Source organism: Atheta coriaria, unplaced genomic scaffold (genome assembly GCF_025399875.1).
Source record: "Atheta coriaria isolate IRGN ID8LTWV9N9 unplaced genomic scaffold, Caltech_Dcor_3.1 hic_scaffold_7_pilon, whole genome shotgun sequence".
Taxonomy (NCBI): domain Eukaryota; kingdom Metazoa; phylum Arthropoda; class Insecta; order Coleoptera; family Staphylinidae; genus Dalotia; species Dalotia coriaria.
The window spans coordinates 7,646,065-7,673,677 of record NW_027045449.1 but is presented as its reverse complement, the minus strand read 5'-3'; the positions used below and the strand labels follow the sequence as shown (position 1 = coordinate 7,673,677).

The 27,613-nt window shown below is 36.5% G+C and overlaps 2 protein-coding genes across 3 annotated transcripts in view; one reads left to right on the top strand and one right to left on the bottom strand.

The window, feature by feature from the left end:
• Window positions 1-27,298, bottom strand: part of LOC135795344 (leucine-rich repeat and immunoglobulin-like domain-containing nogo receptor-interacting protein 2) — a 114,151-nt gene extending 86,853 nt beyond the window's left edge. Inside the window, exons 1-2 of one of the 2 annotated variants that reach the window (XM_065307004.1) lie at window positions 27,161-27,298; window positions 26,853-27,026 (exon numbers count right to left, since the gene is read on the bottom strand). The gene's annotated coding sequence lies outside the window, so the exon portion shown is untranslated. Of the gene's footprint in view, window positions 1-26,852 lie in introns of both variants that reach the window. The other variant, XM_065307003.1, reaches the window with a different exon arrangement.
• LOC135795392 (uncharacterized) lies at window positions 1,503-2,478 on the top strand. Its single transcript, XM_065307069.1, is given in 4 exon segments — window positions 1,503-1,686; window positions 1,754-1,978; window positions 2,037-2,322; window positions 2,325-2,478. Coding segments are annotated over 4 exon segments (723 nt in total). The 5' UTR covers window positions 1,503-1,515; the 3' UTR covers window positions 2,366-2,478.
• Window positions 27,299-27,613: the final 315 nt, after the last annotated feature.

The following is a 27,613-nucleotide window of genomic DNA, read 5'->3' as shown; positions in this document are numbered from 1 at the left end:
TTCTCTTACTTTGCCGGCTCTGCGCGTCGTTTTGTCGAAAACTTAAATTTCCAACAGACTGTTCGCATTAACAACGCTTCGTTTCACACTTATTTAATAACACAATGTGCGCACGCGCATTTGCCATAAAGGGCAGCGAAACGATGTCGCTCCACGTCGTGGACGGCAGCAGGAAAAAGGGAAAACTTTAAAAGAGACATGGCACTTATAAATCAAGCGTCGAAAGAAATAAGAAAAGGACAGCCTTAGACTGGCGGCACTTTAAAATATTGCAAAAATTTGAGGAAAACTCTGTAATTTACCTTGGAGAGAAAGTAAAAATATAAAATATTGAATTAAAATCAAATTCGACTTTTGGCAATTTATCCAGGGGTTGATTTATAAAACAAAATGAATGCAAAGGCTCAGCGATTAATGCGCACATTGAAAGAAAAGGGAACGTTGTGGTGTGGTGCGGAGACAAAGTTGCAAGTCGATAGGAAATTGCGGGAGTGAAAAAGACGTCGGTGCGAACACGGACATTTTCAATTTTAATTTCAATTTGCAGGCGCACCCGGTTCATTCATTCGCAAAAAACACAAGATGAAATCGGCGGTCGATGCTGAAAGAATTTCCGCAGTCAATGGAAAAGAAATTAATGGCGATTTGCAATTAAGAGTATTTTTTTCAACTCGCACGTAAAGTTTTCACTTCTAAATACCAAAGTGCGTTATTATTTTAATCAAAAAAATAAAAAATTTAAAAAAATTCATGCTGAATACTGCTTAGTATTGACAATTTGGAAACTTTATTCAATGCTCAAAAAAGACCAATGCATATTGCAACTTTAACAAAAAATACGCATTTGTGCCGTGTTTACAGTTGTTTAGCGTGTGAAACTCATCATAATTTCCCATTTCCCCATTTTCATTTCCTCCACTCTACTACTCTTAGCGCCTAGTCAAGAAGGCACCACGACGCCGTTGAAGAGTATTAGACAAGAGATGCACAATGCGGAGTGCTGGCACATTGTGTACAATTTGCTGCTGCTTTCGCACATACCGTTCATTCATCTCCATTCGACTCATTAGGGCGAACGCGACGAAATTGTGAAATGTCTCGCATTCTGGCTCGGGTTCCGCTGGTTAACGTAGCCTTAGAGATCTAAGTAAAGTCATTAGACATTTCATTTCTTGTTGGAAGTACTTCATTTACTTCATGCTCTTCTTCGTTATCAACACACGCCCACTGTGTTGCAAAATTCTAGTTTAAAAATACTTCAAAAATATTTTGCTAATGTCATGTATTCGTGAATATCTTAGGAATTCCAAATAAATTACAAATAAAAGGTATAATTATGTGAGTATTTCATTGTGACATAGGTAATTCTTGAAAATTCAATTAAGTGCAAGAAATAATTGTATGGAATTTTAAACATTATCAACTAAAAAACCCATTTTGTCATGCTTCAACTATGTTGTTTCCTATATATAACTGAGCTTGGTAATTCTGTATTCAATAGATAGAAGAGGCAACATGAAACTATCACTCCTGTTGGGTGTTATTTTAACAGTTGCCGCAAATACAATTGCGGTGAACTTTGAAATAAAAAATCATTTGGGGCGGACAATTTGGGTAGGCATTCAGGGTAATTCTGGAAAGCCTGCATTAAATAACGGAGGATTTGTTCTAAATGCCAATCAAGTAGTAAGTAGATAATTATAAATATATCAATTTTGCATTAATATTAATTTTTCCAAATTTCAAAATTAAGATAACCATTTCAAGTCCTGATAATTGGGCCGGACGATTCTGGGCGCGTACTTATTGCAATGATAATACAAAACATTGCGAAACTGGCGATTGTGGTAACAAATTGCAATGTAATGGAAACGGTGGTACACCTCCCGTGACCCTAGCTGAAATCACTCTGCGCGGTGATGGCGGTAAAGATTTCTACGATATATCTTTGGTTGATGGATTCAACGTAAAGGCACAGGTAATTTAAAAATAATAAAAATTGTCTCAGCTGCATCTATAAAATGATACAATTTTAGATTGAACCTGTTGGCGGAAGAGGTGATTGTAGAGCGGTAAAATGTGTCCAGCAAATTAATGATGTTTGTCCGGATGTTTTGAAAGTAAAGAAACAAGGTAACCCGTCGGAAACTATAGCCTGCAAAAGTTCCTGCCTTCAATTCAACACTGACGAATATTGTTGTCGTGGAAATCATAATAAACCAGCCACATGCAAACCCGACAATTGGGCTGTGAATTCCGCAAGAATTTTCAAACAACATTGTCCTGATGCCTATAGCTATGCCTACGATGATAAAAAAGCACTTTCACTTGCATCGCCAATAAGTATATAATTACATTTGGTTGATATATAATCACTATATCACATCACACATGATATATCACACTATTACAACAAAGCAATGTAGAAATAGAAGCATGTAGCAAAAATGTTCAATAAATAGCAAGCAATAAATTTCATTGACATAAAACTACTATTTATAAAAATGTTGGATCAATATAATATATCAGCTGGTGTGTACTATGACAATAATAAATATGCTAGTTTTAGACCTTTGCATTAGTCTCGCCGTCGCAGGAATAACTGCATCTCCAGCTGTAAAAGGTGGGTTGGAGAAATAGTGGAAATAAACGGCAAAAAGGAAAAGTGCTCCAGCGCGCCATGGCCAACATTCGAAAAAGGTATGACAAATTTCCGCCATAAAACATTATGTTAAAGTAGTACCTAACATGCCTACAATAACTTTCGAAAAGTTTCCCGAGTTCTTGAAAACGTTCACATGTCGCATTTGTCGAAGTTTCCATACTTGAGCGATGCATTTATCTTGAGCAAGGTCCGCCTTTCTGCGCAAAACGAGTTCTTATTTTCATGGGTGTTCCCGTTTATATTCCATGCGCTCTATATTTTAGCTATTTTTTGTATCACAACATATGTTAACCCACTTTTTTGCAGTTTTTTTGCATTATGCGACACTTTTTAAACCTTTCAGTATTTTATTTTTCTTTTCAACCATCATTTCGATCAGAACTAAATGCATATTCAAGCATGTAGCAAAAACCTGGCAGAGAGTCGACAATAAAAGCCGATTTTAAGCGTTTAAAGTCCCTCTCAACGTTGTATTTATCATATATTCAGTACATTGTCTGGAGTCTAGACGGAAAATGAAGTCCTTAAAGTATAACGTTATATTTTACACTACTTGATGCACTGTGAGTAAACAAATACTAATAGGAAGTTTAAAAACCCCGTCTCACAAATAACTTTAATGTCGCGATGCGCATTTCGAAGGCTAAGCCTTCCTCTTCAGGCGAAGGAATTATAAAACTGAACTAAAATTGCGTCTAATCCCTAATTTACCTAAAAATTCTTAATCCCCTGTTTAATCCTTTACCCCCACTCCCTAAAAATGTTTTTCTAATAAAACCTATAAATTCATAATACCCTGTTTAATCTTTTACCCCCACTCCCTAGCAAAAATATTGCAGTAAAATCTATTTCCAAGTATTCGACAATTAGGTATTTTTGAAAAATATTAAACAATTAACTCAAATAAACTTGAAGAAATTGGCCCGTTTTCTTGATTAAGAAGATGTTTGTTCTTATGTTTTAAAATTTCTATGCTTTCATAGGCATCTAATTGTCTTTGATTGGTAATAGATTTTACCAAGAACAAATTTTCTTGTCGGATGGGATGTTCTGACTCTTTAATATGTTGGGCTACTGCGGACTTTTCGAATCTATTGTATTTAAAATGCGCGATGTGTTCTTTAAAACGAGTTAAAATTGACCTTTTCGTTTGACCAATATATTGTGAGTCACAACATCCGCATTTAATTTTGTAAATACCCGACTTTAAAAACGTTTCCTCTTTATCTTTCGGATTACCTAGTAATTCTTTAATGTTACTGGTGTTTTTATACGCGATTTTTAAATTTTCATTTTGAAAAATTTTCATTTTTAAAGTCGGGTATTTACAAAATTAAATGCGGATGTTGTGACTCACAATATATTGGTCAAACGAAAAGGTCAATTTTAACTCGTTTTAAAGAACACATCGCGCATTTTAAATACAATAGATTCGAAAAGTCCGCAGTAGCCCAACATATTAAAGAGTCAGAACATCCCATCCGACAAGAAAATTTGTTCTTGGTAAAATCTATTACCAATCAAAGACAATTAGATGCCTATGAAAGCATAGAAATTTTAAAACATAAGAACAAACATCTTCTTAATCAAGAAAACGGGCCAATTTCTTCAAGTTTATTTGAGTTAATTGTTTAATATTTTTCAAAAATACCTAATTGTCGAATACTTGGAAATAGATTTTACTGCAATATTTTTGCTAGGGAGTGGGGGTAAAAGATTAAACAGGGTATTATGAATTTATAGGTTTTATTAGAAAAACATTTTTAGGGAGTGGGGGTAAAGGATTAAACAGGGGATTAAGAATTTTTAGGTAAATTAGGGATTAGACGCAATTTTAGTTCAGTTTTATAATTCCTTCGCCTGAAGAGGAAGGCTTAGCCTTCGAAATGCGCATCGCGACATTAAAGTTATTTGTGAGACGGGGTTTTTAAACTTCCTATTAGTATAACGTTATAAATTAACACGCAATCCCTTAACCTTCCTCTCTTACTGTTATTATGTTGCCAGAAATAACTTCCCAAAATTAATTGCAAAAATGTATCCTGTATAAGAAGAGTTACGTTAAACAGAGTTCCTTTTTTGTTCTTTTTTTCTCAGGAGCGCTCAGTGATCACCATTGTGCCAATATTCGCTTGTTTTTGACTAGAGCGCATACATAAACTTTTTTCCTTTCAGGTGATTGCCATATCCAGATGATTGTCATCATCTGCAATCACCTCTTTTATAAGGAGACCAATGTATGTGTTCAAAAAAAGAACCGCAAGCAGATAAAGTTTAAGAAGGATAATATATAAATTAAAAATTTATCATCAGTTAATAAATAAGTAATAAGTAATAATAAGTAAAAATAAGTATCTGTATAGAATTTTAACAATTATTATTTGTGCCCTCGTTTTTCAATCCTCAAAGACCTTTAAACTTTTAATTTTAATATAAATTTATTACCTTCACACTACTGTGCTCATTTCTTGACATTTTCCATAAAGTTTCTGGCGACAAAATTAATGTCAAGACTAAAATGCAGATGACTATATCTGCATCAGGGTCTTTCGATTTTTGGTATTTGTAGATAAAGAAATAAATTGGACAGGAAAACAATATTGTAGTAATAAATTTCAGTTCATAAAAATGTAAAATCAAAGAACGAAAATAATTACCTCAAAGCTACATGAATAGGTATATATTTTATGTAATCTGATTTTCATATTATGGAAATTAGTTTTGCTCATCTTGGTGAGAGGATGATATTTCAGAAAATATTTTTTTTGTATGAAATGTTGAAAAGGTATATACAATAAAACATAAATTTTAGTAGGAAATAAACAAAAATAAACCTTTGAAAATCAAATTACCGCTTATTAATTGATGTCATGTGCTTTTTGAAGGAAATCAAAGCATTACAACCTTTGTTATTTCCATAATATTAAAAGCAAATTACGTAAATTCCAATTTATGCGTTATTAATATTTCGTGGGCACGGAATATCGTCATAAATCGGAAAAACGCGCTGCGCCGTAAATGATGGAAAACTAACAAGAATAACCGACTCGTTTTCACAGGGCTGAGTTGGGCGGGTGTTGGGCCGTTAATTGCTTATTCTCGTTTTTCACTTACACCGGCGCACGCAGACAACACAATAATGCAAATCGAATCGAATCAACGCAGGCCAATTCATTTTGTAAACATTAATTCTTCTACTTTCGCAATTTATGATTTCCATTCTCGCGTTTTCATTTATATTAGCATTTGCATTTTGATTCATTTTGTCTGCAATTACTCTGCTTTATAAAAAGAATATTTCGTATCGTAATGATGGTAATTCCTGAGAAACATACAAAAATGTTCTTTTGGATTAGCAATAAATCCAATAGCAATAAAAGAAAATAGAAGGTTATAATTATAACTAGCTTTAAACTTTGAAAAGTATTGAGTAAGAATTTAATTATAATCATTCAAATACAACAATATTTTATCTGTAGTAACAATACAAGCTACTTCTTACTTAGTGCGAGAAGTATATGCATTGTCTGGCGTTGATTAGTTTCTCCTCCGACGCCGCCGCCAACCGCCGCTTACATTGAGTCGACAAGATGGATTGCGCGGATAAAAGCGCGTGTTCGTTATCTCATTTACTTTACGCCTGCTCGACGTTGACGACTACTCCAAGCAACGAAATCGTCCGTCGGTAGACATGTCGGAAAGTGCCAAGAAACCAGGCGAAGGTAAAGCCACATCGTGCAAAACTACTCCCAGCAGTCAGAAAAAGCGTCTGACAGATAAGAAAACGGAATACGCCGAATGTATATCGAAGGTATCTCGTCCACCAAATCCCTATCTTCAATCCACCACGATTTTAAAGATATATCTGTGTGTTATATTAGGTTACGTTTAAAACAACAATTTGAATTTAAATATTTAAAGCACTTCCTATCGGGAATTTGGCACACTTCCCACTTTCACATATTAAAAATTACGTACGCCGCCCAAATTTTACCGTGTCTTGCGCATGCCACTCGGATGTGACAACCCCCCACATGGGGCACACGTGACGAGCAATATTAAGTTTGCCCGGATGAACTGGATCGCGGTTGGCAAGCAGTTGACAGTGTGCATGCTCGTCCTTCATACGCCAAATGCAATATCAGTGAATACGCGGTATACGACGCAGTGTCAAACGCACACAGATTTTCTTGGCCTCGGATCGAGGGCTGAAGTTTAAGCACCCTGGGACATGTTAGACATTTTCGGATAATAAAGGTTGACGCACCCTTCGCGTTGATACTCCCGAATATCAAGACAAAACTTGACTTTAATCCTATAATCAATGAATCCACTTGGCAAGTACAAACTTGGACTTCGATCCTATTAAAATAAGCGGTAAATTTTTATCAAATATATATGCCAATTAAAAGATCTCTTGTTTTCAAAGTATGTCGTAATGCACGCACACAACTCATTTATGTTTTTAACCCGAGTGCAAATTGCCGCGTAGTTTTGCGCGCTAAGCTGTTAAAATTTTATTCAACCTAAAAATTTTGAATTTACCAGCGGCAGGTAGTCGTCGTGCACGATTCGCCCGTAAAAGAGAGGTGAGTAAATCTCGGAATTTTTGGTTCAATGAATATCCACCGTGCCAGGAATACGTTCCATTCACATTCTGCAAGCAACGAACGAACGAGAAACGACACCCACAACGAATCTTGAATGCATGCATGCATGCAGTATACCAGCTTAGAACGGATCGTCTTTTCGCCCTTTAGTAAAAGAGCGCAATGTGAGCGCAAACTTTGGTATCCAACTTATACGATCTTACAAACGACTTTTCCGGTGGCCTTCTGCGCTTCGAAGGTCATTTGCTTCCAATAAAAGTGTTGTGTGTCAAAAGTAATAGCGGATGGAGAGCAGATTTTTTTATACTTAATGCGGTGAGTTTAAAATAATACAGATAATAACTAAGTTGGTAGGTTTGCACATCCCAGCATCGAACGCTTTCTCGATTCTGCTGGATCAGCAGCATGGAACAACTTGAAGGTTGTGTTTTCAGTAACCCAGCGTGCGATATCTCCGCCGCGCACTCGTAGGAAACACCCGGAACACGCCGATAATGCGTGACTGCGCCACTGTTTTGCGCCGCAGAATAATGTGTATAATATAGCGTAACATATAGCGCGTGCGGTCCCAAAATGTGATTAATTGTAAACATGCAGACGACGTCGCCGTCGACCTTCCGCACCCAGCTCCGCGGCGCTAACGAACACTGGGGCGGAAAGCAAAACATGATAGGACAGAATAACACGCACGCATACTGTCCGCCATGCGCGTGAAGTGAGATAGTGCGCCCCAAATAGGGGGGCGAGATATTGTTATGGTAATTATGGCCGATCGCCGACCTACAAGGCTAAAATAACAACTGGTACCTAAACGAACGCCCTCAATTGCTGATATGTCAGGGTGACAACAAAAGGACTGATGGGAATACCATTATAAACTGCAACTATGAAGCCCATGAGCGTTTATTAGAATTAATGCTGAAATAAACTTCCGTCTGAATTTAATCATATTTTTTAACATCTGATTAGCGAAATTCCGATTCCGTTTAAAACAAAAAATTACAACAAGATTAATTAAAATGGAATTTTTTTTCTAAAACTTCTAATTCTTTAGGTGACGCAGTATTTATACTGCCTAGACAGCAACTTTAAATGCAACCTGATAACATTCAGCTTAAATTAAAATACCCCCAAAATTTATTATTTCATTAAGTATTACCACCAGCCTTTAAAGTAAGACGGATTATTTTTTCCAAACAAACATTTATAAACGTGTTTAAGGATGTTTTAAGAGGGTCGCAGGAGCGTCAACTTGCAAAACTCGCACAGTATTCGCAATATAAACACAAGCACACAAGAACACCAACAGCAATATGGAGCAATAAATCACTTCTCACTTTATGAAACAAAACTCGGGAGCGTGCGTGCGCGATGACATCGTCGCGTCATCCCTCAACTATGGGCAATCCGTCGTTAAAACCGCCGCGTCAGTCCTCTCTCCAGACTCACACTCTCAAAGTTATAGCCGCCGCCGCCGTCGCAAACCACAGACAGCGCGTATACGTTTATGGAGATGATTGATGCTTCGGCTAACTCCGACGCTAACTTGCCCCGTCGTTTATAACTGCCGACCACCAAAGACTCGCTGCTAAACGTACAAACGGATATAAAATGATATCAAATGAATGCGGCGCGTACTTTAGTCATTAATTACGACTTGCCACGTATGTAAGCATCGATATCAGTAGTGAAAACAGTTCAAAGTGTTAAATTACATTTTTACATGATTTTTACATAATGTTCTTTTTAAAATCTTTTCGAATTAAGCATTCTTTTGTCATTAAATTTTATTTTCATCTTTTTTTCATCTGTTTTTTCATCTGTAGTTTTAAGTTGCGTGTCTTAATTGAGTTGCACCTGTCCCTAGTCGAGCTGCCGATATAAAAGCGTCGCTGGAGTTGCGAGCAAAGCACGTAATCAGTGTATCACTGATCCGAATCCGGCAGGTGGGTGCAGTACCCGCGACCCTGTACGCTGCGCCGCTAACGACCCATAAATAAAACAAGAGAGACTCAAGCCATTATCCAAGCCATCGACCGTCGATCGGTGATCACGCACAACTTCGGCCACTGTCGGACAAAACAAATTTTAATAGTCGGGCAGGTGCGACTCCGGTTTCACCTGCTCTGATCGACCAAGGTTAAAAATCACGCCACAAACATCTTTACTTTTGATTTTCTTTAATGCAAATGAATTGGTTTTAACCTCTATTGTAATGAAAGTGGAATCTCATAAAATGGAGAAGTAATGCAGTGACCGTTCCAAATGTATAGCAATGGAAATTTTGCAATTCGTGTATATGCACGCACAAAGAAACTATTAGGTGGCGACAGAATATGAATAAAACCTAACCACATGTAAGCGGCGCGAGCGGCCGAAAAGTGAGGAAATCAAAGTACACGAGCAGACAAACGGTGCTTTCGCGGTTTGTGTGCAATGTGGTGGTTTGCTCAAAGCGCTTTTGCTATACACTACACACTACGACGACATGCGGTGACAATTTCCAAATACCAAAAAGTTTCATGAATTTAATATTTGGAATAGTTTTCGAGGATATAATTACATTTGTATACCGCTAGCGACATCTACTGGATTTAAAAAGTATTAGATTAAATAATACAGAAGAGTTTTATTAAACGCAGCGCAAAACGGTTAAAGCGTCAGACGACTGACGTTCATACCCTTGGCTTGGCAGAGTAAATTCCGTCGAAAGACAAAAGGGACACCATTTTCGGAGTTTTAACCACTTACGAAATGCCAGCCAGCCCCGTCGCGTGGAATTAAAGAGACAATAATTAAGTTGAAAGTTTTCCTTCATATAACAAACGCACATGCCCTGTCATAAATAAGCGCAGCCACAAAGAGTAAAAGCGCGTTAAGAAAGCGGAAAGCAAGTGACACTCAGCGGAGCTGACAAAGCGCCTCTGCGTTTATTTACAACCACCAGTCATCCCAGCATCTCAATCTGGCTACAAAAACAATTCCGTTATTAAACAGCCATTTAAATACTTCGAATAGCAATTATTCATGCCGTAATATTACCTAAACACAATTTCACAGCAGTCCGGGGGAGGCCAAATGAGAAATAATTTAAATTTTTGGAAGCTATTTGGGGTATGCGGCTAATACCGAACGTGCGCACGGAAAATGACTAAAGTGGGGCGACCGATAACAAGGAAAACCAAGTGGAAATCTAGAACTATTGTCTCAACCATCCCTGAATTGGAAACGCAACAGAGGCTAACCGATACTGGCCAATTTATATTTACCGAGCGTTCTACCCTAGCACGAGATGTTAAAACGATTGGTGGCGAATTTCGGGAAGCACAAATTTTACTCACCCTATAGTAATATCATCCCTATCTTGGAGAACGCTTTCATAGTATTCTAGCACACCTACAGAGCAATAACAATCCTCAATGGTCTTTATAATATCATTAAACGTACCTTTGAGTTGCAAGCAAGGGGAAACGCTTTCAACTCGGAACTTATCGAACAGAAGGACTTATTAAACTTAAGAGTACACGAAGAAGAGGAAACTGGTGTGGTGTTGTTGTGCAGGCAGAAGCAGGAAACTAAATCGTGTGTACTTGGAAGTTGTCTATTAGTTGTTATACAATTTCCTTGGGAATACGGATATAATTTGGCAATGTCTGAGTAATTGGTAATTGAGTATTTGTTCCGAGAAAATGGTACCAATTTAATAATTTTCTATGTCCACAAAGGCAAACACCGTTAAAAATTAAATTTTAATTTCACTATTCAACAGCATAAAAAAACCGCAATTTTTTTGCTGTAAAGCTATCTAGCGCGTCTTTTGCATTTTGGTTTTCCTCAACATCCGCTTTTTACTGTGGCACTAGGAATATATTACGTCCAGCATCCATTACGGTTTCGTTAGATTGCGTCATCGCTTCCGCGTTGTTTTCCGCCCCTTGCAAGCCGGCTTTGCATCAACTTTCAGGCGCCACCACAGCAACAACACAAGAAGAAAATATAAAAACAGGAGAAAATGGAAACTGTAAAACGCGCGATGCCAAGAATATACAATTGTGGTGGTGTTTGTACAATTTCGCAGCGATTGGTACAATTGCTATTATTGTGCTATATATTTTCACATTCTGCACTAGTAGAATTGCTTCTATTAATGTTTTTCATGTCGTTTTGTACGAGGTTTCTCGGTAACGATATTTGCATTTTTCTTCGCGAGATACGCACCCGGAATTTAAGTAATAAAAAATAATAGTGTACGGTATGAAAATAACCATTAAGAGGTTTTCCTGAGCTGGCACAGTTTTAATGGAAATCTTCGAGCCTTATAAAGATTTTTAAGCATCCAAGTAGTACATCGGACACAAAGAAAAATAAAGATTATATTGCAGAAAAAAAAACGACTCTATTTCAGCCATGATGTGGGCATCGTAAATTATTGTGTAGCCAAATAAATGAAAATGAGATTTATAGTAATCTTAAACTGTTAACCTCTTAAATCGTAGAATATAAAACTGGTGAGATATACTCATATTTAAACTGTAAAAATATATACGGGCACAATAATTCCACACATAGGTACACGTCGCAATAAAAATTGTAAAAACTTGAAAACGGCACAAAAGTAAGAAAGAAGTTACACACTTTGAAAGGTAGACTAATACAAGATTGCGATATTCACCCGGACTTCAAAAGCGGCACTAATCTATGAGCTTTATCTGTGCGTTTAATCTTTCTTTACTCACTTTACCCACTCACTGCGAGTGTATATTTCCGGTATAATACCGCATTCAAAGAAGGCTGCGCTAGGTTAACATAAAGCTGCAGTATAAGGGTATATCAAACAGTTTATTCAGTTCAAGAAAGTTACTTCAAGTAAAATTGAAAAAAAAATACTGTAGGTATGCAAGTGTGTAAATTAAAACTCGGATATATATTAGACTATTGATTTCGTAAGTTTTAAGCATTATTTTAATTGAAATTAATTGAAACTGTCCAATTTAAGTGCTAGTTATTTGAAGCATTTTCAATTTTTAATGACAGAAACATTTTTCGGCCTTCTTTGATAGCAACACCCAATTACTCTCACCGCTCAGACTAATGGACTTCCCAGACTTCAGCCACATTAGAATAAATTATTCCACCGCTTGTGATTACCGTAGATGATCCTCAATTAATTTAATTATACGTCTATTAGTTATTTTTCGAAAACACAGGCTTAATACTAGATTCGTGTAAAGAATGGAAAGCGGTTACAATTTATAGAAAATTGTCATCATAACAAAAATTAAGTGATACATTTATGAAAAATTATATTCCTAAAAATTATGAATATTTATGTTACTTTTTCCATATGAGCAATTTAATTAAAATTTCCAATTTTAACAATTTATCCTCTATTCGAGGCCGGGGTAAAGCAAAGGCAATAATGTAATGTATTTATATTACTCCTTAAAAATGTACCCTTCCGTCGTATAAATGTTAAAATAACAATTCAATTATGCATTAAATAGTTAACCCCTAAATGAGATTTAAAAAGCAAAGACTTAAAAGCTGTTTTATGGCAAAGGGACTATTATATGAGTTTATTTCTATTTTGCGTCAATAAAATAGGAACGCAAATCAAAAGTCCATTATTTACGCGAAAATCTGGAGCACATGTTTGTGAGTCGAAAATATTATGAAAATAGAAAACAAGCACGCATAAGAATATTAAGAATTCCAGGCATCAGGAGCAGAGAGGCATTGTTTCGATTTAGCAAACCGGAAACGCATTTGGCTTATATTCTCTTACATCTCCTTACATTTTCAACTGGCTTGTACTACTAGTTTCGCCGTGTAGTTCAACCACTTATTTTGCCTGCCCCATTCGTCCCTACGTTGTGCGCGCAGTCGTGTGCGCTGGTGGTGGTTGTCGTACATTTACTCGTGTTCCAACATTTTCCATCTGTGCTTTTTCCACATTACGATTTTCTTCGCTAAAGCTACTTTTCCTCGCGCTCTATATCGTTCACATTTCTCATCTGAGACTGAAATTGCTTTTGGTACATGCGTTCAACTTTTGTCGCGAAACAAATTCTTACATAGTACAAATAAAATGTTTTTGTAAAAATGAGTACCTATTACTTAATTTTTTTTAATATTATGAGTGATTTTAAATGACTATTACTATCGGTGAGGTAGCAGTATAAAAGTTAACAGACGTTTAATTCTTATTAATTTTGTTGGCATGTTCGAATTGCAATGAACCCATGTGTGAAAATTTGAACATCACGCACAACTGACGCACGCATTCTTTCGTCAACTTGAATGCCAACACAATATTTGCGATGTTTACTTCGCAAAATACACAACGAAACCCTGCTCGTCGCCGTAAATATCACGCCCGCCCATATTTTACAGCGTGGCCTTTCGCAAAGGAATAAAAACAAGGAGCGCACAAATGGCGCTGTTGTGCGAGATTGTAAAAAATCATATCAGGACGTGTTCGTTATAAAGTTACACTGTTGATGTTCATGTTCATAGCTACCCGACGCTGTTCATGTCATGTTCATAATGCTCGGCATTGTGCCCCCGCCCCCTTTGACTGCAAGAATGCGCCACTGGGTTACCAGCGTTTAATGTTGCCTGCAGCGAAAGCGAAACGCAAAAAGCAAAAAAAAAGGAGTTAATGTTTTACGTTACGTTTCGGACGCGTTATGCCCCGCAATAAATGTACGTGCACAATGTGTACGCGCGTCGTCGTCATATGGTTTTTATTTTGTTTATGCGTGGCAAAGGGGCAAAAATAAAAGTCGTCAACCAAGTTCAACAATGAGCAAAGCAAAGGGTGTTCAAGTTACCAACAAGTTACCATCTAGGCGTGAGGTATAAATTGTCCTTTACTTACATCCCAATGCGTTGGGTTTTATATTAACTGCATCGACAGCTGTTTCCATTAAAGATATCAAATGGCAAAGCCAAAAAGAATGTTAAAAACTGCCTTGATATAACTTCACCTTATTAAATTTTGTAGTTATATATGCCCGGAAATTAAATTTGGCTCTGTTTATTTAAACAATTTCATCCTTGCTTTTTTTCTATTCGGTTTTAGGATCAATACTTAGAAAATCCAGTATTCAATATTATTCCGTATTTTCGAAACAGTTTTTATGTTTGGTTTTCTATTTTATATATTTTTCTGAATAGATGAAGGTAAAGAAAATATAAATTTGAAAAAATCATAAAGAGAAAGTACTTTTCGCCAACATCATAACGCGCCGGGGCAAAAATATCGCGGCCATCAAATTTTTGTTGCTTGAATATATAAAAATAAAACAAACATAAAATAACAGAGCGAAAATCAAAAAATAAATAAATATTTGAATATCAATTGTTTTAATATCTCAAAAAGTAAACTAGCAAATCCGTCGAACTTCGTTCCGTTTTATTTTTGAATATTTTTGAAATTTTCTAAAACCTCCTTTAGTTATTTATAAAAATATCGTCTTAAAAATATCGTCGAAAAAATCGCTAAAAAAATCACTATTCATTGAAACTACATCAACAAATGCTTTGTATGCTAAAGATTCGAGATTCAACTAATGTAAATTTAGATTAGTATTCTTCTAAATTTATTTAGAAAAACGTTGGCGGAAAAACGTAATGTTCAAATTGTAAACGAACTAGTTATGTTCGAATTATTTAGTTGTAATTTAATTACATCGATTCTTAATTTTGATATTTTAAAAACATATTAAACATTAAAGAATTCCTTCAAATTTAGCATACATAAGCATATTTGCATATATTCGAAATTAATTTCGTCAGACATTCCTTGTTATAATCAAGGGTCCATTCGGACCTACGCCTCGCTCCACGTCCCTGTCGCCACTACTGAATAAGCTGATTCGGCCGTAACCACCCCTCATGCAAAACCCGCACGATCGCTTTGGCCCCGATACCGAGGTAATACGTGCGCTAAGTCAATTACGATGAGCCCTTTCATTCATCAACGCAAATTAGCAGCTGACCAGAAGTTTACATAAATAATAAAAGCCTCAGAGAACCCTTGACTCAATGCGTGCAATTCCATTTGAATTCTCGAATATTTTACAACGTGAGGGAAACAAACATTAAATTTAAATTAAATGCTACCAATAAAAAGAGTTTTTATATTTATGCATTTGACACTATTTGAATGAAACTTATTAAATTTCGGCAGCCCTCGTTAGACATCTGTATCTTGGATAGGCTAAGAACGCCCTGAGGAAAGCTTGTTTTGTGCCCATAGATCGGTGCAGAAGTGGGGCCCGCTTGAGAGGGAACCGAGGTTGGCACCGCGCCGATCGGACTTCAAAGGGTTAATTCAATTAGTGTATCTCCTCAGCCGGCTTGGTTTAATTACTCAATTCGTGCGAGTGCGGCGATGGCATCGACATCGACCGCGACTATCCTACACTGTCGGCACACTTCCGCACCCCGCCGCTATTGCCGATGCAAACTAAGCTTTATAAATATTCAAATCGCTTGCATAATATCAGCTCTCCATTCGCGGCAAAGTGCCAAGGCACATCGCATTTCATTCACAGGGTGTTGGCGTGTTTAATCATAGCCTTAAATATAAAATAAAGGTTTTACTAAGAAGTATATTGTTTTGAAGTTATTGAATTGGTGTTTAAACAATTTTTTTCAACATTTGTTACTTAGTTTATTTAAAATTACTGACTAGTTGTAAACGGGTTGTGCTTGAAATAAAATTTTCAAAGAACATTCAATAGAATGAAATCTATTACCATTACAAATTGGTTCGATTCGACGCCGTCACCGCATACTTAACTAATCAACTATGCATTCCTACACCACAAGTTGCACGCAAATAATGCAATTAAGATCGGTTAGGGACACGGCTATTTTTGACACTTTTTCGAAATAATTTGTTATTTACTAATGGATTGCTCTTTTAAAGTACACTCTTTTCAAATTGTTCTCTTTCAATTTAACTTTAGTTATTAAAATATTAAAAATTAAAAATTAAAACAATAAAAAACCAATCAAGATAAAATATTCATAGTGAAAGTGAACAGCAAACTCAGCAAAATCAACGAATATTTTCCAATAAATTGCCAATAAATGCTTAATTATCGACGGCAAATATTTAGACGCTGCCTTGTAATAGAATTTAATTATATTCAATTATTCTCGTCTCCTTTTGTACCTACTCGCTCGTCCTCGAACATTCATTCTTAATTTATAGCCACGAATTGAAAATATTCCTGAAGTAGAAATTGAACAAGAAGAAGAAAAACCGTTTAAATAAAACAGAGTTGTATTGAAATATTTTAGACGCTAAAAAATAGATTTTCACTTCAATGAATCTAGACGCACTGATTTTCATTAATTTACATCTGGAATTGTTGGAATTGTGCGAAATTAATTTCTCTTTATGTTAGATTTAATTATATAACGACACACCTGTACAAATAGGGTTCAATCGTCCCTGGGGGTGCATTACAGCGTCGGATGTCTCGGTGCGCGAGCGCGCACTAGAGGAAAATGAGATGGGCGCGAAGACGACCTGCTTATAGTTGACGGTGGTGGTAATGAAGAAATCAGTATTCAGGGGACTTTGGCGTACGCTCATTATTTACCACTTTATATTCCATCGGACTTTTGGAGTGTAGCCGCCGCCGCCGCCACCGCCAAGAACAACGACGACGGGGCGGCATCTCAGCCGTTTCTCAAATTATTTCGATGGCATTGTCATTCCTATTATTATATACGTCTCGTATTTGCAGAACTCATTCGAATACAAAAAATATAACGAGTGCAAGGCATTTGTTATTAACCAAAAAAATTCAAAAGATTAAATTATCTAATTCAGACACATATTAAAATATTTTATAAACAATAAAATAATTTATATGTTCCAGTAAAGATGATGTATATTTTTGGGCGTACCTCCCATATGATTATTTAACTAGATGAAGAATAACATGGTGATAAACTATAATAATATCTCTCAAAACTGAATGCCAAAGTTGGGGTATAACGTCTAAAATTAAACACAAAATTTGAATTATTTATCAACTTTAATTAATTTGGCAGATAATTGATATTAAGATGTCTTAATATTACATCCTTTAATTTTCTTTGCATATTCAGATAGACATGCACATTGATATGGATAATATTTTTAAGGGAATCATGTGCGACCTAGAACCTAATATTTACAATTGAAAATTCAATATCCAAATGTATCAAACTTTTTTAATTCATCTAAAAATTTAGAGCTACCAAAACATTTACATATTAAATATGCGAAAATAATTACAATAAATCAAACAAATAATGAAAACGTCCTTTAGAAGTTTTTGTTTAACAACGGTAAGTCACGTGCTGTTTACGGTTTTCTACATCCACTCTATTTCCACGTTAAAGATTTTGTATTTGCACTTTTGTATTTTAAATCTTCAAAATTCGCTCGCACACCACTGGAATATGTAAGGTTATAAATGCCGTGCCCCGCCGACACGAGCAGCAGCAGCGCCTGCTTTAAACACAAGCAGCACTAGCATGCTTTGACTTGTTTGAGTGGCGGTGCAATGCATTTCATATAGTCTTGCGCTGCACCGTAGACAAGTAGTGTGTAGGCAGTATATGCGAGCGAATTTCAAAGATTTAAAATACAAAAGTTCAAATTCAAAAACCCCATCGTGGAAATATAGTGAAAGGAGAAAAATAACGTAAACATCACGTCGCTAAACGTGCTAAACACTCGATGCCAAAAAGTCCTATTTTGCCCACTTGATACTTAATATACATACTATATTAGAGTATCTATAATGTATTTGCCTATTTCAATACTCAAGCGTGCTATTCCAAAACATAAAGTTCTCTTCGCAATTTCTGTAATTGATTATATCGTAACCAACTGCAATACTTTTATGCAACACACCGCCGACGATGGCAACAAACGAAAATCTGTTTTCGTAATATCTGCATATGTAAATGTCGCAATCACAGGCCGTGACATGATAACAAGTCCCCAGGCGTGCATGCCGTGCTCCGCGTCGGCGTCATCTCGTTTCATTTTCGTCTTTTTTCTGTTCTCTAGCCTTATTCTCTCTTTTTTTTTCAGGGCGTATTTTTCATCCACTATGTACTTTTCATATTTTCCGAACCCCGGCAGCGACGATTCTGGTCGTCGAAAAGTTGGCATCGTGCGGATGATGCCGGCGTCAGAGACGCGAAATGAAATGAAACGAAAAAACCGTATATAGAACCTCAAAGAGACAGACAGACATCACAAACACCGCTCCATAGCCACAGCCGCCACCGCCACCAGCACAACCTTCTCCGCAACAAGGCAAACTCGGCAAACGAAAAGATTGCAAAAAATAAACTTTAGGGCCTGCCATGGCATATGTGGTTTATTTATTACCCTTGTGGCCTACATTTGAGAACGTTTCAAACTTTGTATTTTCATATTACAAAACCAAATACACCGGAAAATTACCTTCATCGAAAATCCAACCAAAATCATAGAGACACTCTGTATATTTGTTATTGATGGGATCAGATATATGAAGGCAAATTAAGTAATAGATATAGGTATAGGATGAAACAAGGGTGTTGGATAACAAATGTGGCAACAATCGAAACACCAACACTCCATACTCACACGCCTTAACCAGTTTAACGTGAGCGTGGGGTGAGAGACTTGCCACAGGTTAGCGACGCCAAACAGTTTCGTGTTACACGTATGCGAACGTATACCGGGCTAGCGCAAGTAGATTGAATATAATCTAACCAATTCATCTTTCGATATAACCCCTTCGCCGTCGTATATGAGTGTATGTCTGCGCGCTCTCGTTTGTGTGTATACATGGGTGTGCGTGGGGGTGTACACAGATCGCGCAAAGTGATGCGCTCTCGCTGGGGGTTGATTTATGATGGTCGGCGCGTTGCTTAGATAAACGTGTTTGTTCAAAACGCGCGCCGTCACGCACTCACACTAAGAGATAGATCTGCATATATGCAGATTGAAAGCGAATTGCTTTCGACCATTGCGAAACCATCTCGAGCGTAATTTTATTTTAATTTCGAAAACATTTTATATTGCTGTATTTTTGTAATATTTTATTTAAAAGTTGGTTGAATTTAATTTGCATCTTCTAATCCTCTCCGGCCTGCTTTGCGGCATGTTTTAAACTTTTTTTTTGTTCAACGAAGTTAAATTTGTGTTTGTATACGGAGGGCGAAAAGTCGCCGGCGGAAATTTGCAAATTCATGACTCCAACTCCTGACTTGCATTAAGACAAGTGGAAAAAGAATAAGTAAACAGAATATAGAATTTACCGGCGCAAAACAAGGACGTAGCCGATTTATGCAATACATATGAATATATTCGCAAAACTTAGCGAAACGGAGTTGAAGCAAAGTAAGAAAGAACTGAACAACATTTACAATAATACAGCGCATAAACTAATTAGCATTTCATATAAATATTCAAAATTTCCAGAAAGGGTAAAAACATATGTATTTAATTTAAGTGAGTATAATTCGTAAATTGGTTAATTAGCTAAGAATATAATTTCAATTGAGTCAATTGCACGTTTGGTAACCAAATGCAATGATGAAAAACCACTATGTAATCAAAGAAATTGCCTTCGGGAGCTTTGCAAATACCTACTCTCTATACACGCCAACTGCAATTTAACTAAATTCTGTTTGTTTTGTCCGTGTTTTCGGCCCACTGCAATTTCCTCGGTACTTACATTTGCCTGCTGTACCCATCCAGTCGCACCTCGTATTGCAGGCCAAAATAGTTTCGGCGCACTTTTGTCGAAAGTGTGCGTCGAGTAAATTAACCGACAAATCCAGTGGAGAATTAAGCCGTAAATAAATTCCACAGATGCATCCATAGTTAGGTAAACTATTTGGAACTAATAATAATTTTTTTAAATAAATTAAACTAACTTAATTTGAAATATATTTACCTATAATATAAAAATGAACCGCAAAGTCTGTTAGTAAGCGCATGACTCCACAACGCCAAGCACACTTTGTCCAATTCTTTTTTTAAAATGTTGGTTAAAGACCAAGGATGGTTTGCACGGCGAGAAAAATTCAAATAATTACCGTGAAAACCCTAAAAACAGCTCTTTTCTATAGGAGAAAAGTTGGCATTGAGATTCAATCATAGTTATAGTTAAATATTTGAATCTGAGATTGCGCGCTGAAGTGCATTATTAGCAATTCTTTATATAATTAATTTCTTTAAAATAAAATTGCGATTCTTATTGATAGAATTGACACATACTATGTCTAGAACAAGGGAGAAAAAACGAATTAAATTTTTATTAGACACTACCGGGACGAAGTCGCGGGCAAAAGCTAGTTTTAAATAAAATTATAGAACATACGCTAACGTGCAATACTTGTACCTAACACAATTTAAAATATTGGAATACTATTTTCTACAACATTTGAAAAGAAAAATATCTTTTTATTGCAGTTATTTTGACATGTATACAATCTGTTTGTTTTAACTCTTCGATTTCATATTTCATCATCGGATGTCAAGCTTACTCGGAAAGATACACATAAAAAGACATATTTGTTGTTGTAGATTCGTAGATCAGAAAACTAGAGCACGATGAAAGCGACTCTCGCGTACGAGAAAATCCAAAAGTTGATGTAAACATAGTTTGCCGATGCACGCCATCAACATCGTTGTCGTCAGAAGGACGTGCCCAACTAGGTCAAATATATATATCATAGTTTGCGGCAATTTCGAGAACTGTAATAAAATAAAAATACACTAAAATACACAAAATATATTCCAGCCATCTGCAAATCAAAAAGAACTTATAGTTGAGATAAGTACTTTATAACAATCTGACAATTCAGAATTTGATAATTTACCGTTTGAAATTGACAAAGAATTAAAGACCCAATAAAATCATTTTCAGTTAAAAGCTTTTTCACGCACATTTATTCCAATTTACTCAACTTGCTGCTAAAAATCAGCATTTTTCTATTTCACAGCGTTCACACCATTAAGAACCATTATTTAATTCCCATTATGGTTATTTTAATTCGTTATATTTACTTCGATGCACTCTGGAGTCGCACTCTATATTCTCGTTTCATTAAAGCAAAAATTTATTGAGGTTGCCTACCGAGACTGGTTTTTTTTGTTGGGGTTTGTTTTTGACCGGGCAAATGTTTGTTTAGTATTGGTTTGGTAAGTGGTAATGGTAATGCAAAACGATCGTGAAATGCGATAACGTTCACGTTCGTTGGAAAAAGCAAAAGAGCGATAGGTAGTTGCTCCCAATTGCAACATTATTCGCGTTAAGGTTTTAACTAAATCACGAGCAGCGCGCTGCCACCAGAACACAGGTAAGTGTGAGTAAAGCGCCGAGAGAGAAATACTTCAAATAGCCGGAATTAGAATAAAGAATTTATTTATAAATATAGGCAATAAAAATATACTAATTCATAAATAAATTAAATAATTAATGACGTAATTGATTCATCAAAATCAATATTTCAACTAGATTTTGCTGTTTTTAATTTAAATATTTCATAATTGAAGATTATTTGTGGCGCCCAGAGTTGGTACACGTGTCGACGGTAATTTGCACGTCAGATCTAAATTTTCATAAAGTCATGACCCTGCCTCGACAACGACCTACGCCGGCAAGGCAGAGGTTACCCTGCTTCTCCACCCGCAATTCGCGTTGGTATCGTGGCAGATGCGAAAAGTTACCGAAGTTTACAAAAATTGTTTAATTTAATGAATTAAAATATATTTCAAGGCTTAAAACGCCTCACTTGCAACCTTTTGTTCCTAAAAACGACAAAAATACAAAGACAAAGTGTATATAAACTGAAATAATACTATTATCATTTCTCTCTAATTAAAGTAATAAATAAAATAACCCCAACTATTAGAAAATTAAATTTTGATTTTCTCCCTTAAATATTAAAATTTTTTGAACTTAAACAATAAACATTATTTTTATTATACAAATAATTATGTAAGTGGTGATGAAAAAAGTAGAACCAAACAAATGGATGAAATGTGTTCTCTGTTAGAAGTTTATATGCGCATTGATTCCTGATTATCCTTAAGGATGAAATATCAGTCGGATTCCTGCTGTATATCTTATACCCATATTCGTTCCATGTGCGAGTAGCGTAGGTCGTCGAATCGCGGAAGAGAACCAGAGCTGACAGGGGGTAAACCCGAAGCGTATAACGCGCCCGCTATAAGGAATCATCGTATTTCTTCACATCTTCCTTTTCTCTGTTCCCATCGTTTTTGCGTTATTTTTCTCTCGCCGATTCGAAACTTTTTTTGCGTTTATTTCTTCCTATTTTGACTCACCTAACCTATACTTCCATCTATATATAAAATGGTACATTTACGCGTCGGGTGTATATATCGCGGGGGCGAATTTTTACGACGCAACCTTGCACTCACGCTATGGGATGGCATATATTGATTAAAGATATAGGAGGTAGGTGGATATATACTCCGGCACCACAACGCAGCAACAAAGTAGCAAATACTCGACCAAATGTAGAAGGCAATAACGTCTTCCGTAACCGAAAGAACGGGTTTTATCTAGATATATAAACCTTAGGCTGATACAGAGTGTCTTAATATAGATTTGTTTGCTTTAAGAAAACAATTTGGCTGCACTGGATGGATTTATGCGAACGCTCAATGTATGGATTCCTGTGTTGGTGTGTTTGTATGTGAAAATAGCAACACCGCCTAAAGTGCGAGAAAAATTGAGTCTGAGTCGTCTTCCTTTACGGAAGAAGCTCATCCCCTGCTTGGAAATGTTTAGCACCATTTTAGGTAATATTCTTTCGGGTGTTAAACCCACGTACAACGCATCGCAAAAGGTAAATCTATCGCAAACGCGTAGCGGGACAAATGCCCTGCCAAGTGGTACCAGCACTACGCTTCGCTTGCTTTTCGAACAAATTCAATTTAGTGGATTCCCTCAACTTTTTTTCGCCGCCAAATATATTTTTAAACTGTAGCAAAAGTTGAATTTATTAATCATCGTGTGATTTAAGGAATTCTCATTTGCATGCCTATTCTAAAAGCGCTAACAACTCGAAGGAATGAAATAAATCAAAAAGTTTTCGAGTCGTTTGTCGTAGGTGTGTGGTTAGCGTTACCCATCTATTCCGGTACCGCTTATATGCAAACAGCTTTCCAACACCTTGGTCGGTAAGTTTTCTAACAATCTTCGAAAGTCTCTGGACCATAAGCGATCGAGCAACTTGTGGAATATTCAGGGATATTGAACGCATCACTATACTCGTATAGGTAATTCTTAAGGAAATCGTTGAATCTTGCCGGCTGTGGCCAAGAGTACGAACGCGACTGGAAAGTGAAGCAAATTTCTTGTTTTATCGCACTCATAGGCGACGCTGCCGCTGTTACTGCCGTCGGCTAGACGGCTTCCTTTTCTTAAACGAACTAATTACATTAAGCGCCCGAACGTGGCCCGCTTTCCACCCGCTAATAATGCTTAATTTCCTAATTGCTCGTTATCGTCTTCGGAGAATCTCTCACTGGCTGGGAATCACATGCGCGCGGAAAAAGAGAAGGAGCGAGAAAACTCCCGTCAGACAAGATACAATCTTCGGAGGCAATTAAAACCGCGACCAATTTTAATTTACGTCAGTCATATCGATTATAATCCTACAAGTATTGAACATTTTTCTGCAATTATAATTTCAAAAATCACCTACGTCATTCCGCCAAAATATACCAAATAATTTGTGATTGTGAATCAAATTTTCGCATGTCGTTAAATTTTGTTCGCCGCCAATTTTGCAAACAAATTAAGGTTCGCATTTGCACTCTTTGCTTTTCATCGGCATTCACCGTTTGTATTTCAATAATACGCATGAATAAATTCGGATTTGCACGGGCTGCGTACACGTCTGCGTAGAATTGGCAACATCACAGTCGAAATGTAGAACGCGCATAACATGCAATGATAGTTTTTTTGCGAGGTGCCATGTTTTTGCGCATAGTCTCATACACTCAAAATGCCATTGGTCATTGATATTCGACTTTGTGCTGTCGACGCAGTGTAGATTTTTGAATGAAAAAAAAAACAGACACATGCGCTTGTTCAAAGCGCGAAAAAAATTGCTCTTTCGATTCAAACAAACACTGAACGAATTTTTTTTTAATTTGCACTGCGTTTTTTTTTCTATTCAGTGAGCTTTGTTATTAATTCAATATTCACCATCACCGTGCGTATTTCTGTAATCTCGTTAAAACGCATCTTCGCCATTGTAATAAAAGGGCGCACACAATTTGATATAACAAAATGTTCCAGGAAACAAAAACATCTAGCGCAGCTTTGGTATGTGTTGTGGCGTTTATTTATACGCAGCAATAGAAGAATAACAACACGCGGAAACAGAGTAAAATACAGAATACGAAAATAAAAATCTCTCAACGGTAATAAAAGACTACAGCGCGCCTTTAAGCATATCTTTTATTCTTCACCTGGAATTTCATACTTTTTTACCTCGGCGTATTCCTATCTCTGTTCACATTTTTCAACAATGAAATTAGGTGATACTGAAAATAAGCTATAACATATTTTGCCCATAGTACAAAACACTATTTCATTATCAATCAATTTTAAATCAAATTACCATATTAATCATTTAAAAAGGCTTGCATCATTGTTAATTTGAGGCAATTTTATCAATTGAAGAGCATGCTCTAAACCAATTCACAATATCTTTTCTTGGCCTTGAATTTATCAATAGCCATAAAATAACAATAATACATCTAAAAAAGTCAGCGTAAAAACATGCTAAGATATAAATTTTCCTATTCTCCTCGCACTATACCATTATATTTGTCGCCGGGCGTTGCAGCAATTCCTGCCGTTGCCCTTGCAGACCTTCCTGACCCAACTCCCGCACGTTCTCCAAGGTTGGTCGTCCAACTATTAGCCGAAACAGCAATAAAAAGCGCGAGAGTCGTTAAACGTGACTCGATTTTCCTAACATCCATTGCACGTATATATTCGCATTCCACCAGCAGTGCGATCTTGTCTATGCACGATTTTTACGATTTTCACAAGCGATTTTCCCGATTTTATGCGAACTGCAAACCTGAATTCGTATTTTTTGCAATGGCCGTCAAAAGTTAATAATAGTATCAATTTTCACTGTGCTAAAGTGTTATATTTATGATCCACCAAAAAAATCCAGTAAATGAAATAATCAAATTTAATTTTCATTTTATATACTTTGTATATTCAGCAAATACAATGATTATGCACTAGAGACCTAAGACAACAAGACAAACACACATTGTTGAAGCAAATTAAGTTTTTGTAATGCCAAACCTGCCCTCACCTTCAGCCCTTCCCTTCGCCCTAAGTGTACTCAAAAAGCTTCTTGAATTTTCCGCATGTTATAACACGTACACTATGTAAAAACAAGCGCGAAGCGTGGTGTTTGTAGAAAACACAACCTTTCCGCAAATCCTCGAGCTAAAAGAATTCTAGCATGAGAACAAAACCGCATCATATAGAATTAAAAACTCTGTCATTACCCTATAACATGTAAACATGTGTAACTACTTTACTTCTAATGCGAAGACAGCACAGGTAAAACCACGAAACATTTTCCTTGACAGAACCCGATTAAAGCTGACATAGTAAAATTACAAATATGCAAAATGTAACTATAGAGTACATTTGATTGTATGATGTTTTAAAGCAATTAAAAATAAATGTCAGGAAAGTTATTAAGACGCGTCTGATTATGTGTGCACACGCAAAATAAGAGGGTACCGTCGAAAATGGAAAAGGTTGTGAACACGAACGGTTATTATGGCCTATTTATTTTCATTTTCCAATGGAGGCGGGCGGACCGACTTAGAACGACTTGGCATCGGCGTGCCTTCCATGCGAAACACGAGGGCGATGAGACCAACCCTAAAATTACCGGCCGGCGATTATTTTCCAAAAAGATAAAAGGGTTAACGCTCATAAGAAGCGACTTAATGGCAGTAGGCAACGGGGCCGAAGCCGTAACTTAAAATAAGCACATGCCGGTCGTGATAACTAAAATATCAAAACAATTGATTCGGACGAGTGACGCGCATACCATTTTTTCAGTTCGATATTTAATTAAATATGAATTATATATGAATATTAGCTTTTCCCTTTTAAATCAAGAATTAATGCTAAATACAATTATGATTTAATCACGTTTACCCTTAATTTGATTTATGTATTACTTGCACAAAAGAAAAAAAATTAATAACAGCCGAGCGGCTGGAATAAAGTATTAACGTCAATTAGGCTTTTGATTGTAAACACCAATCTGCTTTGCTAAACCCTGAAAAACGAACTGCGCGAATGCGAGCACAAATAACTGCAAATACTATGAGCAAACATTGAGAATTTTAATCAAAAAATGTACATAAGCCGACAGAGAAGTAATTAATTGTAAATATTTAATTTTGTTAATAAATCAAAAAATTAAATGTTGTTTAAAAATTATTTAAACAGTAAGAAATAATTACTTACGAGAATAGTTGTAACAGTCGTCGAATTAATTACGGTATTTATTACGTAATTGAGGCGCAATCAACGCAATTGTCCTTAATTGTGTCTCTTTAGTGCACTAGCTGATTCAATGTTTATATCTATACCACACGGATTGACACTTTGGTTAGCAGCACGTTTCTACTGGCCACCACACTGAAATTTTGCTTTGAAATCAAACAGTTCAAGATACAGACAGTTTTATAATATTTATTAAATTGTGGCCGATAGAAGACGACGAGATATTTTATTTATAAGATAAGTAGGTATGTCATAGAGGCTGTGCTCACGTCGGACAAGAAGCCGTTCGTAAACTGAGGCTGCTACGCCAAAAGCAAAGCGTTTCAGCTGATCGCCGCCACCAACGCCGCCGCCGTTGCCGCCGTCGTTGCTCTTTCGGGACAGTGTACGCTGGAGCAGTATCACTCTCTCGGGCGGTGTGGCGTGCGAAAATGTGTGCGCCGAGCACGCGGCAAATACCGCCGCCCCCGGCCCGCCAATGTGTACATTCCGCTGGTGGTGTACGTATAACGCTCGCGGCGTCGCGACGTCGTCTGTGGTGGTCTACGCAAGCGTACCGACGTCAAAACAAATCGATAGGGCGCCGAATATTTTCACAAACTTTTTTGAATATTTTTTCGTTTGTTTTTGTAGAAACTTTTTGTTAGCAAAATATACTATTCAAACCAATTTACCAAAATGCATATTGTGTTGCCTATGTTGGACAATAAAAAATTAAGTTA